Source organism: Rhipicephalus microplus, chromosome 1 (assembly GCF_043290135.1).
Source record: "Rhipicephalus microplus isolate Deutch F79 chromosome 1, USDA_Rmic, whole genome shotgun sequence".
NCBI classification, from domain to species: Eukaryota; Metazoa; Arthropoda; class Arachnida; order Ixodida; family Ixodidae; genus Rhipicephalus; species Rhipicephalus microplus.
In genome coordinates, this window is record NC_134700.1 from 56759304 (window position 1) to 56773952 (window position 14649).

At 42.7% G+C, this 14649-nt stretch overlaps 1 protein-coding gene across 4 annotated transcripts in view; it reads right to left on the reverse strand.

Annotated features, from left to right (window-relative positions):
• Nucleotides 1-4442: 4442 nt before the first annotated feature.
• LOC119178785 (polypeptide N-acetylgalactosaminyltransferase 11) overlaps nucleotides 4443-14649 on the reverse strand; it is a 225943-nt gene continuing 215736 nt past the window's right edge. For all 4 annotated transcript variants that reach the window (XM_037430033.2, XM_037430032.2, XM_037430031.2 and 1 more), the window contains exon 14: nucleotides 4443-7705. In XM_037430033.2, the coding sequence (XP_037285930.2) occupies nucleotides 7562-7705 (144 nt within the window). In that variant the 3' untranslated portion in view covers nucleotides 4443-7561. The remainder of the gene's footprint in view (nucleotides 7706-14649) is intronic.

A 14649-nucleotide genomic window follows, 5' to 3' on the forward strand; every position in this document is an offset into this window, starting at 1 on the left:
GCACGACACACTTGCCAATTCTAGTACACTGTACTTTTTAGTTTGCCAACACCATTTTGTAGCTGGTTTGGAGCAGTTACTAGCAAACATTGCACTTTGGAGCAGCATGAAACAGCATTTCTCTTTTAGAGCAGTTTAGAGCAATCAGAGCAGCACTTCCATCACTGAAGACGTTATTCCATCATTTCTCTGGAGAAGAGAAAGCAATTTTTAGATGACTTTGATCATTTATGGTGAATTCCAGGCCACATGCTGCGCTATAATAGGGCCAACTCCGGCAATTTTTTGAGGTCAATGGATCTCTATGAAATTCACTGGGTACCTTCATTTGAACGTTTGGGCCATTCATGCCAAATCCCAAACTTGAGAGTTTCGCCAATTCTTCTCAAATGAATGTCATAGCTTGACTCAAAATGGTCACCTCACTTGCCAGAATTAATGGCAACATTGTGCATGTGACATTGAGTTTTGCCTAGTGGAAGTGATGGAACTGATGTGCCACTGCAGCATCTGTTGTCATCTATGGATTGTGTGGGTTTGGTCGGCGCTTCCTTAGTTGAGCGTGCGATTTCCTTTTCCATGTTGGTGGGCGTACGATAGGTGGCAAATGGTGTTCTGTTGTGAACCACACACGATTTGCCATATATTCACCATAACAGTGTAAGCGTTATAGCCCATCGCGGCGGACAGTGTGGTCAGGAAGTGCCATCTGGCGAGCATTATACGCAATAAAGCAGGTTTAGGGAAATGATTACGTCACACATAGAAGCGCACTCGATTGGGTTTCGATATTACGGTTTTTCGGAAATAAAAAATTATTTTCAAATTTGTTGAGCATTTCAGCTATCGTACGTGTGACAAAAGTGCCCCAGGAACATAAAAGCACCATTAATCTGACATGGTAAAAAAATCGCCGGAGTTTGTCTATAAATGGGCCCTGAAACACTTTTTCAAGTAACTATGGAATGAATTCACTGAAATAGCTGATTGCCTCACGAATTCAACACCACAAAAATTTTTAGAATCCGTCCAGTACAAGCAGAGTTACAAAAAATTGTCGCACATTGCAATTATGTTTTCTCTGCTCTCGTCCCGGCGATAGCGATGGAGGCTAAGCAGGGAGGGTTGGCAGGGGCGAATATGTCACACGCGCCTCGTGACCTTGAGCACTTTTCCTTTTTTTTTCTCATCGAATATGCGCCTTTTTTCATGTGATCGCGCGTACACGCGTGGACAAGTCGCAGCCTCCGGCAGCGATCCATGTAGCGACCGAGCGTGCCATGTTCAAATCAGCTAATGGCTGATGGATGGCCTTCTATGCACGATTTTTGAGCGTCTTGCATCATTTCTCGAGAGAAGAGAAATCAAATTTTAGATAACTTTGATAATTTATTGTGAATTCCAGGCCGCATGCTGGGCTATAATATTTGGCTCGCGTGTTCTTGGGAGCCTCTACTACCGATCGGCAGCGTTTTCTGACCATGCTCAAGAAGTGTTGCAGGGCCTCTTAAGGGAAGTTGCTACTTGAAGACCCTTTTTCTTAGTATTTACCATGGAGCAAGGAAACTTGAGCTGTTTATAGAACTTTTTATGCTGATTTGAAATATATAATTAGTTTTCTTGCAAGTTGCAAACCTTTAGCTCTGTAACATGACAAATTGAAAACCTTAAGCGTTTTGCCCCCCCTGCTTTCATTACTAAACATTCATAATTTTTTACCACTGACAATTCATAACGTTTCAAATAAAGCATAAAATGCGAAAAACTTATTAGGAAGTGCATCAAAATATAAAATATGTGCAAAAAATAATAGATGTGACGAAGTCCTTATTTCTCCTACCCTAGCAAAGGTTGACATAAATATAAAATTTTCATTATAAAATGAAAATAGAAAAATTTAAACAAGATAATTGCATTTGTCATACAATAAAAAAAGTTTGGGGAAAATGTCATGCAGATCTGAGCACCTGAAGTGCCCGAAAAATCAGGGGCACATTGAACAATATGGCAAAATCTATTTTTAGAAAAACAAGCTTAAAGTTGAAATTGAATGTTTATTTATAAAAGATGTCACTAAATAAAATGAAATTAATACATCAATAAGAACAACCCTTTTTGTAGTTACCAGTGACTGAAATGCGCCAGCACCACAAGTTCGTCCCTCACGGGTCTTTTGAGCCGACTCCTCACACACATTTCTATCACACACACAGGGCCATGAAACGCTTGCGAAACTTCTTCCACTTCATTGCATCTGGAAGAGCCTTGTGCCGACTGCAAGCTAGGGAGGTGTTCGAGAGGACTTCGACATCTAAACAATTTATTAATTGATATGTGGGGTTTAACTTTCAAAACGCCATATGATTATAAGGGACGCTCGAAAGCTAAACAAAGCCTAGTGGCGTGAACACAACAGTGCCGATGCCCTCGCGACTCTTGTGGCCGCGTTTGTGCCACATACCCTCGTACATGATAGCAATGTTGTTTCCTCTAACTTCCTTTACTGTGAGCTCCCTCGACTTCACAAGATTAGCACAGATGGCAGCCATTGCCACATCACGGATTTTCTGGCTGACAGCTGTGAATGAATGTGATGCATTGGCTTTTACAAGCCAAAAATTGCCGCAAATCAAACGAGCTGCTCGTAGCCCATTCCTACAGAGTGTGCCGCAACAACAGCTTTCACGTTGACAGCGTAGCTATCGCCCAAGCTAGGGCTTTCTTCATCCATAATGAAGATAAATACACAAGAAAAGCATTCTTCAGCTGTGCTGCTCGATGAGACACTGACCCTGCAAGTGGGCTTCACAGCCCAGACCAATGGCAGTCCCCGATCTGTACCATGCGATTTAAAAGCCAGCCGTAGAGCTCCAAAAATGCTGCAAAAGTGCGCTTCTATCTATTATTTCTTGCGCAGCAGCAGGGCAGGAAACAATTGTTATTTGAAGAGCGGGGCTCGGCTGTTCGCCTCATGCGATGAACAGTGGCGAGCGGCAAGGTGCTTGAAGACTGCACACTTTTGGCCTTTTAACAGCCACTTTGTGCTCTTTAGACGCAATTTTAAAGCATATTCATTTGAGTCTCAACATAATTTTTGTTCTAATAACAGTAGAGGTACTAATCTTACCAAAACAAAAAATGGGTAATTTTTTAGAAAACTCACATTATTTGACCCACATCTCTCCTTAAACCACAGTTATACCATGCATTTCAACCAACCAGCCCAGGTGTCAATTCTGTTGCTCTTTTGGACTTCTTAGGTTGTACCCAACTATATGTGTTATGCCGTTTCATCTTAAGAGCCTACGGTCTCAGTCCTGAATAGCTAAGTGTTACAATGTCAAATGTGCAATTACGAAATGATATGCAAAAGTGAAACGTTTTCACATTACAAAGGAATCTGTCTTGAGAGACACTGTATCAAAACCATGTGTGCACTAATCAGTCACTGGAATTTCATGCCACACCTTAGTTTTATATCTGTAATTTTGTTCTGGCAAAATGGCATGAGAACAGCACTGCTTATTTCTCTCAATCAATCAAGGCTCACGAAGACACGTGAACAACATGCGACTTTTGTTCGAGGCCAATTACCTTAGTTCAGTCGAACCCCTTTATAAGAGACATTGATAAGAGCAAAAAAAAAAATGGGTATAAGAGACATCAGTGTGCCTACTGTAAAACACTTGCTGATAAGAAAATGCACATGTAATAGCCTGCATACAAGAGACATCGCATATAAAAGACAAGAATTGCTGCCCGGGGCATGTCTCTTATGAAGGGGTTCAACTGTATAGCATTGGTTTAACTGCATAACACATCTACGAGCATGTGGAAATTTCATCCCTTTACGATAATTTCCTTTTTAGTCTGTTTTGACAAAGCTAATGTGCTCGCCTGCAGATTCCTCCACATATAGCGTTGCACCATTTGCTGTACACAAACGACTGGCACACGCTGTCTATTACCTATCATTAAAACTCCCATTACTGCGATGTTTCATTGTTCGATGCTCAGTGGTGCAGCATCCGAATTGACTAGCCGTGCTGCAATTACACTGTCAGTCAATGTCAGAATGTTGCCCAAAAGGAGAGCATGTTCACATGGCTGTATACACACTTCAACATGTTCAATCGTTCAAGACTGAAAGAAGCACATTTCAAAACAAAATTATTGTAAAATAAAGGGAGGGGGGAGTCACAGCCGGCATAAAGCAAAGAGAGTGAGAGCTACAAATTTAAATTTCACACGAAGAAAGGTTAGCAACTTTAGCAAACATAACCGCTGCACCCAGCAAAGTGAACTCCGTGCTTCCTGTGGCTTCAAAGCTAGCTTTACAGTGAGGGCACAACACGTACAAATCATCGGATGAAACCTTCTCTAGAGATAAGCATGCGAGCACAAGAAAACATGACCTGTGCTAGAGGAACAGTGGCGAAACATGCGTTGGGTGACAATCTTTATTGCGTGACCTTTGGCTCGTTGCACCATCTCGTGTAACATAGTGAACAAGCATCTGCCACGATGAAGTGCCTCAGAGATCTGCATAGAACCACTGATAAATATTTTATATAAATAACTCACTGGATCATGTATGCATTTGCAGCCAAGTGGTCCTGTGTCACCTTGTGAAACGAGGTTTGAATCCTCCGTCACATACATCGGTAGTTTTCTTCAGGACTACTTTTCTTTGTGGGTTTTATATACATGTAAATGCACGCACATGTAACACAATGGCAACAGCGAAAAGACGCTGAGAGTGTCCATATAATTGCAACTGCAATAAAAAGATAAGCACGATGTTTATGTGCATGCACTGCTTTTTTGGCTAACCATACAAACTATTTAATGTAGAGGCACTAAAATGCACTATGCAATTATATCTGTCACTTCTTGAAATTCAAATGGCTAAACTCAAGCTTCCCCAGCAGTGCACCTTAACATGACAGCTGCAAAACATACACACATATGTAAAGAAGCCTGCTGCATGAAAGAGATTCCTAGAAGCAGAGCATGAGATTCCCTGAACATCCATACGTATCTGACGTAGCAGACAGTAGTACTACTTGACTTGCACTGGCATCACAGCTTATTGTTAATAAGTGCGAAGTAGTGGGTGCAAGCAATAAAGCCTCGTATTGCTTCACCTTCACATGACAAGACTAAATCAACAGGGAATTTAACAAGAAAAAAAGTAACTACTATATTTATGATACCACTATAAGTGAGACACAATACTAATGAAAACTAACAGCCATAGAAACTAAGCCATAGAAACTATGTAGGGACGTATTTGTAGCAATTATCAAAAGATATGAAGAAAGTAGAGCTGTGCGAATAACAAAATTTTAGGTTTGAAGCTAATTTGATTATCAAAGTTTCAGTGCAAATCAAACAGAATATTTTTTGAATAGTTGTGGAATATTCGTTCACTATCTTTCGAATACTTTGAAGTAAAGACTGTGAAAAAAGGTTGCAGTGGATCCCTAAGCACATTCTCATGAGATAGAAACATGAAAGTGTCTTTTTTTTTTTGTAAGGTTGATGAAGTTTTTAAGGGCTGGTGTTCCCTAGATATTTTATCAAGGTTAAGGCAATGCAGAGACCGAATTGTATTTATTTATATGATTTGGTGCAACCAGTGTGTTGTGGACAACACTTTACATGTGAAAAGAAAACTCTGTTTTCTCCATCTCTACCCTCTCAAACTTCTGTGGAGGCCCAACAAATTTAGTGGACAAGGGTGCGCTCCATTCGAGTAAGGAGTTGCTAATCTGCCCTGCAGACATCAATGTATAAAAACATCTGAAATTCCGGATGCTGAAAGTCTTTGTCTAATTTTGCAGACTTTTTAGTCTGGAACAGCATTAACTAAAGCCCTCACCTATGCCACATATGTTCAAACCAGCGCTTTCAAGCGCCGATCATTTTACTGCCGTAGCTTAGCCCTAAAGACAGCCTTGCCGTAATACCAGTGTCATGCAGGGAAGCGTATCAAAAATACGAAGGTGCCACTGTAACAGCATAGTGCACCTCTAAGTAAGAATCTGCGTTTTCTTGAGTCAATGCATCTGCTACGATAACAGAGTCCAAAAGTCAGCTTCACCACAGTGCTTGTTAAAGTGTGATTGGGTGAAGCATATAAAAAGAAATCTGAACGGGCCACTTCCAATTAGACTTCGTATTTGTCTTCAGGAAGTTTGAATAGTAAAATTACGGTGCAAATTGAATCAAATATCAAACACTATTTGAAAAATATTTGGAATTTTGAATATTCCCACACCGCTGGAAGAAAGTAAAGTGCATGAAAAAAAAAAGTCGCCGTAGGCAAGAATCAAACCTGCCACCTACGAAAGTTCAAGATTTGAAAGTTCAAAAGTATTCACAGCTGGTCAGATTTGCTACTTTGAGCACGCTATAGCAGTTATGTCTTAATAAGCAACAACACATAAAAGTGAAAATTTGCCTGGTGACCACAGTGGTCAATACCAGGATGCTTCATGAATTATTACCTGTTTCATGCTTGAAGTACAAAGCAGAGTTACAAAACTATTAAAGCTAAACAGTTCGACATCGCACAGCTTTTTGGGGCTTACATGCACAACAGCAAGTCAGTTGGTTAACACAACTACTATATCAAGCCCCAAATATGTTTGGCTGCTTGTCATTCTGCAGTGCTCACTGCCTGTAAAGGGCAGAGCTGGGCTTGCTTCCACATGGAATGCTACAAGTCAGTGTTCAGATATGATGAAAACCCTGATATTACAAGGCTATGTTACTTATATTGCTTGTTGAAAGGAATCAAGCAAATTTTTGCATGCTAGACGACTTCATAAGCATGCCTGTCAACCTAGGGACCTCAAAAATCACAAAACGATTGAGAAGAGAGGGAGACAATAACAACAAAAAGAAATTTCACCACCAGAGATTCTTAAATGTGCACTGAAAAGTAAGTACACAGATCTTCTTACATTCGACCCCCACCAAATGGCTACCATTGTGACTGGTGTGTGTCCCAGTCACAATGTCCACTTTCTGAACATACCTGCCACTAATGTGACACAAATATGATAAAAAATCTAGTAGCATCCATAAGGTTATGGTCATTTTAGCCCGCACTTGAAAAGAAAGAAAAGGCTTCCAGCTGCAGCTTTTTTTCATGTTATAAAAAATCATTTGCTTTCAAAATAGAAAAGAATGTCGTAGCAGTCAAAGTAATAACGTGATGTACATTTTTCAATGTTCTTCTAATCCTTGCTTCCAAAACCAGGCAAGTGTACCTCAAGTGTGGAATTCTTCCATTTTCCTATTTCCATGAGTCATCCAAGTACACATAAGGCAGCAGAGAAGACCAACTGTACACACAATTACGCCTGGTGGCTGAGATTCAGACACATTTGGAACACATACTAAACCAGTGAGAAGTCTATCATGATGCCCTTTTGAAGCAAATGTGGTCATCACAGAGAATACGCCCACACATTCACACACATTGCACCGGTATGTCTTCTCATGAGACCCCTTGCACTCTCTGACCTAGTCTGTGGCTGTACTGGGCATGTCAGTGTGCACCCACCAAGCGGAAGTCCCAGTGGTGCACCACGTTGGCGTCGTTGCACATCTCGAGTGTGACGTGCTGGCCGGCACGAGCTTTCTTGGCACCAAGGCAAAGGCCGGCCGCCAGGTTGTACAAAGCAGTGCTTCTCTGTATGGGCATACATAATAAGAATGAAGAATGAGCATCTTTGCATTGTTAAATAATAATAATAAAAACTAGGGTTTATTGTTCCCGAACCACGACATGATTATGAGAGATTCTGCAGTGAAGCACTCTGCAAATGTGTTCTTCAAAGGAGCATTGATATCGCCCAGCCTCTAGCATTTTCATGCTGTTAACATGCGACTACAGTGAAATCTCGGTATAACAAACTTCAGGGGACGGCGGAAATTTGTTCGTTACTTTGAAAGGTCATTGTAGTGAAAGCTCGAAATTTAATCATAAATACCGTATTTACTCGCATAATCGGCGCACTCGCATAATAGGTGCACCCCTAGTTTGGTCGCAGAAAATTCGATTTTTTTTAATTCCGCGCATAATAGGCGCACCCCGAACTTGGCCGTGATCAGAAACGATTCTACCCCCCAGCGGTACAGTTGGAATGCGGTCCCCGTACCCTGAAGAAAAAAGAAGGCAAATCGACGAGCAAATAAAAAAAATTCGAAGTGCAACGACCTAACCAACGTGTTTGTCGAAATAAAACTTGAAAAAAAAAAAAGCGTCCATGAGCGAAAAAAAAAAACGGCTGTTCCATCAATTACTGATACCCCCCAAATCGCCGCGCTTATTGGAGGTCACGTGTACGACGCCGGGGGCTCGATCCCCATCACCACCATCAGAGAAAAAGAAAGAAACGCCATTTTTCAAGCGGTGTGCGTATGTTGTGGTCGTGTATTGAACTTTGGTTCCACCATGGGGAAGTACGCGAGCTACACGGCTGGGTTTAAACTGAAGGCAGTGCAGTACGCGCTGGAGCACGGCAACCGGGCTGCAAGCAGGCATTTCGGCGTTGGATAAACCAGTATTCGGTACTGGAGGGACTAAGAAGAAAAACTTAAGACGACGAAGAAGACACGAGGGGCTTTCCGGGGTGCCAAGACCGGCAGGTATCCGAACGTCGAAGAGCAACTGGTCCGGCATATACGGAAGCTACGACAAGACGGCTGTGCTGTGTCGTTGGATATTGTGCAGACTGAGGCGCGCAGAATAGCCCGAGCGCAGGGCATCGAAGCAAAAGAGTTCAAAGCCAGCTCCGGATGGACAACTCGTTTCATGCGGCGCCATGGCCTCGCACTGCGAAGGCGGACCACCTTGTGCCAGCGCTTGCCCGCAGCATATGAGGACAAAGTGGTGGACTTCCACAGTTTTGTTATAAAGCTCCAACAGCAGAAAGACTTCATTTTGTCCCAGATCGACAACCCTGATCAGACCCCCTTTGCTTTAATATGCCATGGAACACGACAGTGGAGGAGAAAGGTGCACGGAGCGTCATCGTCAGAACGTCTGGCGCTGATAAACAACGATGCACCGTAATGCTGGCAGTGACAGCGGATGGGCGTAAGCTACCGCCTTACGTTATTTTTAAACGTAAGACGCTCCCAAAGGCAAAATTCCCTCAAGGCATCTACGTCAGAGTCCAGAAAAAAGGCTGGATGAGCGCGGAACTCATGGTGGATTGGGTGAAAACAGTCTGGGGTCGGCGGCCGGGTGGTCTGTTGTTGCCGTCCATGCTTGTCCTGGACAGTTTTCGTGGGCACCTAGTAGACCGCGTACGAGATGAGCTAAAGGAGCTGCGCACAGATCTGGCAGTGATTCCGGGCGGCCTCACACCGATACTGCAGCCTTTGGACGTGTCCTTGAATAAACCTTTCAAGGACAATGTTCGAAGGCTGCACACCACCTGGATGGCTGGAGGACAACATCAGCTGACTACAGGTGGTAAGATTAAGAGGCCGCCTGTGGAAATGCTGTGCGCTTGGATCGTGGAAGCGTGGCAGGCGAAGTCGTCAGGAAAAGCTTCAAGAAGACGGGTATCTCGAACGCACTGGATGCGAGTGAGGATGACATGTTGTGGGGTGCGGATGATTCGGACACCGAAAACGAATCCCTGCTCGGCGAGGATGAATGTGTGATCTCCGACTCGGACTCCGAATAGGGAAAAGGAGAAACAGCTACGACTTTTGTGTAAATAAATTTTACGTGTGTGTGTGCAGTTGACGGCTCTCGCTTGTTCATTAAAAGGTACGTAGGTATGTTTGTTTTATGCTGAATTAATTGGTAAACGATAAAGTCGCCTTTTACTTGACAAGTGTGCAGATTTAAAGCGCGAGAACCGAGTTGAAAAAATTTTCGAAAATTTTACCCCGCGTAATTGGCGCACCTCTAACTTCGAGCCGGATTTTCTGAAAAAAAAGTGCGCCTATTATGCGAGTAAATACGGTACTTATTTTTCACCGACCAAAACAACTTACCTTTACAAAGGTGGGTCCTTGAACTCGTTTTTCCCAAGAAAAAAACAAATGCACAAGTAAACACCAAAAAATGCACGTTTACCTTGAAAAAGTCTGCGATTTTTTAAAATCTTTTTTGACCCAAGCAGCACAAATTTTGCAGTGCCAAGGCCTCCAGCTCATCCACATTCCTGTGGTGCGATTCGATTCTTTCATCACAACAGCCTGCTTTTTGCCTTCCAGTTGCCAAAGAATATCCATTGTCTCCCTTAGCGAAAACTGCTTCCCTTCTTCATCGCAAGCAGAGATGAACTCATTTGTGGTATCACCGCAGCATGAACGCCGACTTGCTTTGCAGACGCGATAAGTAATCACCGGAAAGATATGAACACGACAGAAAAAACAAGGCCTCCAAAGAAAAACCCGAAGCGTCACGGCTGTCATAGCCTCTTTTGAAGAAAAAAAAAAGTGCTAGAAAAGAAAATTCCTCGCGTTTTGTTTTCTTCTCTCTCGCTGTCTCAGGTTTTCCGCGCCCATGCTTCCTGCTCCGCAACTCCCACTCTGCCTCACTGACCTTGCCCTTCCGTGTTGCCCTCGCCTCTGCGCTCGCTTGTAAACCTGCAGCGTCGGCGTTTCAATAAAAAGGAAAGAAAGTCGCCATTTCGTTTTTTTTCCTCCACACCGTTGCACGACTTCTGAAAAGCAAGGCGTCCATTCGCTTTGTCATCTGCTTGCGTACCACTCCGGTGGTCGCGACGGCTTTCAGAACATAAGTTCGTAGTATTGAGGCGTTGTTAATATAATGAGGAACTAAGTTAATGCTCGTTATTTTGAAAAGTTCGGTATTCTGAAGTACGTAGTAGTGATATAATTTTACACTGAAACTATTAGCTATAGACGCGTGATTTTTTGAAAGTTTGTTAATTTGAAAAGTTCATTGTTGTGGGGTTCGTTCTACCGAGATTTCACTGTACCATGACTGAGATCAAACTCCAACGGGCAGATCAGCCGCCAAGCACCACAACCACTGCTCTACTGTGGCAGACAATTATCGTTGCATTGTTGCCAGTGAGAAAAGAAACAAAAGGGTGAACACAAGCGAAGAAATGAGGTGATGAGAAAGGTACTTCAACTGAACAACTAAGAAAACAGCTCGACTGAACTTTTCACAATAAACAAATGAAATCACTTTGGTATAACAATCGTTGCAAACACAACACATAGCTGTAAATAAACAAAACAAAACAAATTTTGCTTGTCAACTATCTATACATACTAAGAGAATGCTGGCAGAGGAATGCCGTGGAGCAATAAGAAGAGGCAAAGATGACAAAAATCTCATGTGGTGAAACACATTCGCCGTGGTCTATGCTTGGAAGCACACTGCCGCCGGGCGCTCCTGGACATGGCACCTACAGCCATGCTCAACTGATGGCTATGGCTAGGACTGAGGATACATGGTATCCTCCCACAATACTCACAGAGATGCGTTCATTAATAAGCTGGAAACATTGCGTTGAAGCTGCACTCTGAGAGGTATGAAAAAGCTACAAGACAGTACTCATTGCATTGAGAAGTGCATAAATGCAAGAACACACACTGAATCATGTAAGACATTGCTGCAGTGTGAAAAAAAAAACAAACTTTTTGCTGCATATTTGCGTGCTTCACTGCAAAGGATGTCGAAAGACAGTAGCGTGAGATATGAATGCCATTTGGCAGTAATGTCAAGAAAGGCAAGTTTTTTTAGAATGCAGAGACACTGGTAGCACAAATATGTACAATACTTGCTTTTTTATTGAGAATGTTCTCTAGTATGAACATAGAGTTGAGATAAAGATGGGTAGACATAGGGCAACTTTTGCCGGGTGGATGTAAAACTTTATTGTGCGTAAACCTTTATGTTATAATTGCCGGGTGGTTGAATCATTTGCAGCAGACCAACAAATAGACAGACAGGCAGACAAATAGACAGACCAACAAATTTTTTGCATTGAAGTGTCTCGATAGAAACAAGAAACTCAAGTACAATAAAAACTTGGTGATACTATCTTTTTGTGTGTGTGGTCTCGACAATGGCTCTATTGACTGCATTGTAATAGAGCACAGTTGTCAGAAACTGATTTTCACCCCGCAACGTTTGATTACAATGTACACTACAGGGCAGATATGAACAGGTGCTGCCCACGCTATCGCGAAACAAGCACGGGCATGCGCACTGCCAGCCTGTCACAATAAACCATAGAAGAAGGAAATACTGAGGAGAGGCCCTATCGTATCCCAATGCATTGCGAGAAGTGTGGTGGAAGTGACATCAAATTTACGGGGCAAACAAGCCGATATGGGGCAAACAAAACAACAGACGCTCCGCGGCGTGCTTTTCGTGCTGATTTGCTTTAGCACGAACTTCCTTGTTCTAAATTTGTCTCAGCCACCACATCGCCATGGCCCAAACCACAGCATGTTACGTCGACTAGAACACTTGCTCGTGGAGGAAGCGTCACGCTCTGTTCAGAAATACGGAGTACGTCGACACGCCTTCCACCATCCTGCACGTTGATTGCTCGCTAGACTGAGAACGTGACGCGGCGCTCTTGCAGATCAATGATAGCTCCATTTTCCTGTAGAAAGTCAACTCCCAGAATGACATCACGGGAACACTCGCGTAGAACAAGGCAACTTGCTACGAATGTATACCCTTGAATCTGTACTCTAGTTGTGCAGGCACCCAGTGGAGTAACGACGTGGCCACCAGTTGTCCGAATCTGCGAGTTATGCCACGATGTGATGACTTTCTTCAGCTGCGTTGTCAGTTTCCCGCTCAGTATGAAATAGTCTGCGCCGGTGTCAACTAACGCATTAACTATTCTATTTATTCAGGTTACCCCTAAAGGCCCTCTAGAAGAGGGTATTACATAGGGGGGGGCCAGTACAACATGGTTTACAGCAAGATACAGTGCAACCTGACAACCGCAATAAAGCGCAAACCATGAATACGGGCAGCAATTGCATGGCGTTATACAATAGTTAAAAAACGAAAGAAAACAAAACAACAAAAGCAAAAAATATTTAGTTAGTCACCGTAGTGCGCATGAGCTCTGAAAACTTTACCGAGTCTTTCTCGGTGGCAATATGTGCAGGCAAACTGTTCCACTCAATAATAGTGCGCAGGATGAATGACTGAGCGAAACGAAGTGTGCGAGATAGCGGGCGTTTGACTTTGTTAGGATGATCACGGCGGGAAAAGATGGAACAGGCGGGTTCAAAGAAACTGTCATGTAATGATGGGTGATTGTAAAGTTTGTGGAAAAGTGATAGGCATGCATATTTCCGACGAATGGCCAAATCCTCTAGCTCAACACGGTTTTTTGAGTTAGTTACGCTGGAATAGGTAGAATAATCTGAGTAAATGAAACGAGCAGCTCGGTTTTGCAAAGATTCAATATTTGATACGATGTAGGCTTGATGAGGATCCCAAATGGCACTGGCATATTCTATTTTAGGGCGAATTAAACTGGTAAAAGCAAGTTTTTTTAACTGCGATGGAGCCTGTTTAAGATTTCGTTTCAGCAACCCGAGAGACCGGTTAGCAGCTGCAAGAGTGACTTCTATATGATGGTGCCAAGATAGATTCGATTGAAAGTGGAGACCAAGGTACTTGTAGGTAGATGTTAACTCAAGTGTCATATTATTCAACGAGTATTGACTAGGAAAACGTGTAGCAGCGTTAGTAAAGGACATGCACTTTGTTTTAGAAACATTTAACGACATAAGCCAAGTTGAACACCAATGATTAATTTTGTTAAGGTCAGATTGCAAAGCTAAGCGATCAGAATCAGAAAAAATGTTACGGTATATTATGCAGTCGTCCGCGAAAAGTCGAACGTGTGAAGATAAAGAATTCGGTAGATCATTAATGTAAACGAGGAAGAGTAGAGGACCAAGAACACTGCCTTGGGGTACACCAGATGTTACCGGTAAAGAGGAAGAATAAAAATTCATAGCAAAGGTGAATCGAGACCTGGAGGAAAGAAAAGCTTTTATCCATGCAAGAACTATAGGGTGAATGTTAAGTTGTTCTAGCTTTAGTAGTAATCTGTGGTGAGGAACGCGGTCAAAAGCTTTAGCGAAATCTAAGAAAATGGCGTCGACCTGGCAACCAGCATCCATGGATTTATGAAGGTTGTGAACAAAACCGGCAAGTTGGGTGTCGCATGAAAATCCCTTGCGAAAACCGTGCTGAAAATTGAAAATGATATTGTGACGTTCGAGATAGTTTATTACTTGAGTGTGTATGATATGCTCCATGAGTTTGCAAATGGTACTAGTTAAGGAAATGGGCCTGTAATTTAGCGGTGAGGAACGTTCACCTGATTTGAAGAGGGGGACGACTTTAGCTGATAGCCAATCTTGGGGTAGAGTTCCGGTAGACAAAGACTGTGAAAACAGAGCGCATAAGAAGGGGGTGATACTGAATGATATAGATTTCAGGATTTTATTATTTAAGCCTATATTATCCAAGGTGGAAGAAATTTTTAGTTTCTGTAAAAGGGACAGAACACTGGCCTCACTGATAACAATCTCCGGCATGACTGTGCTGCTGAAACTATGCAATATGGGAGCGGATGAAACGTCTTCTCT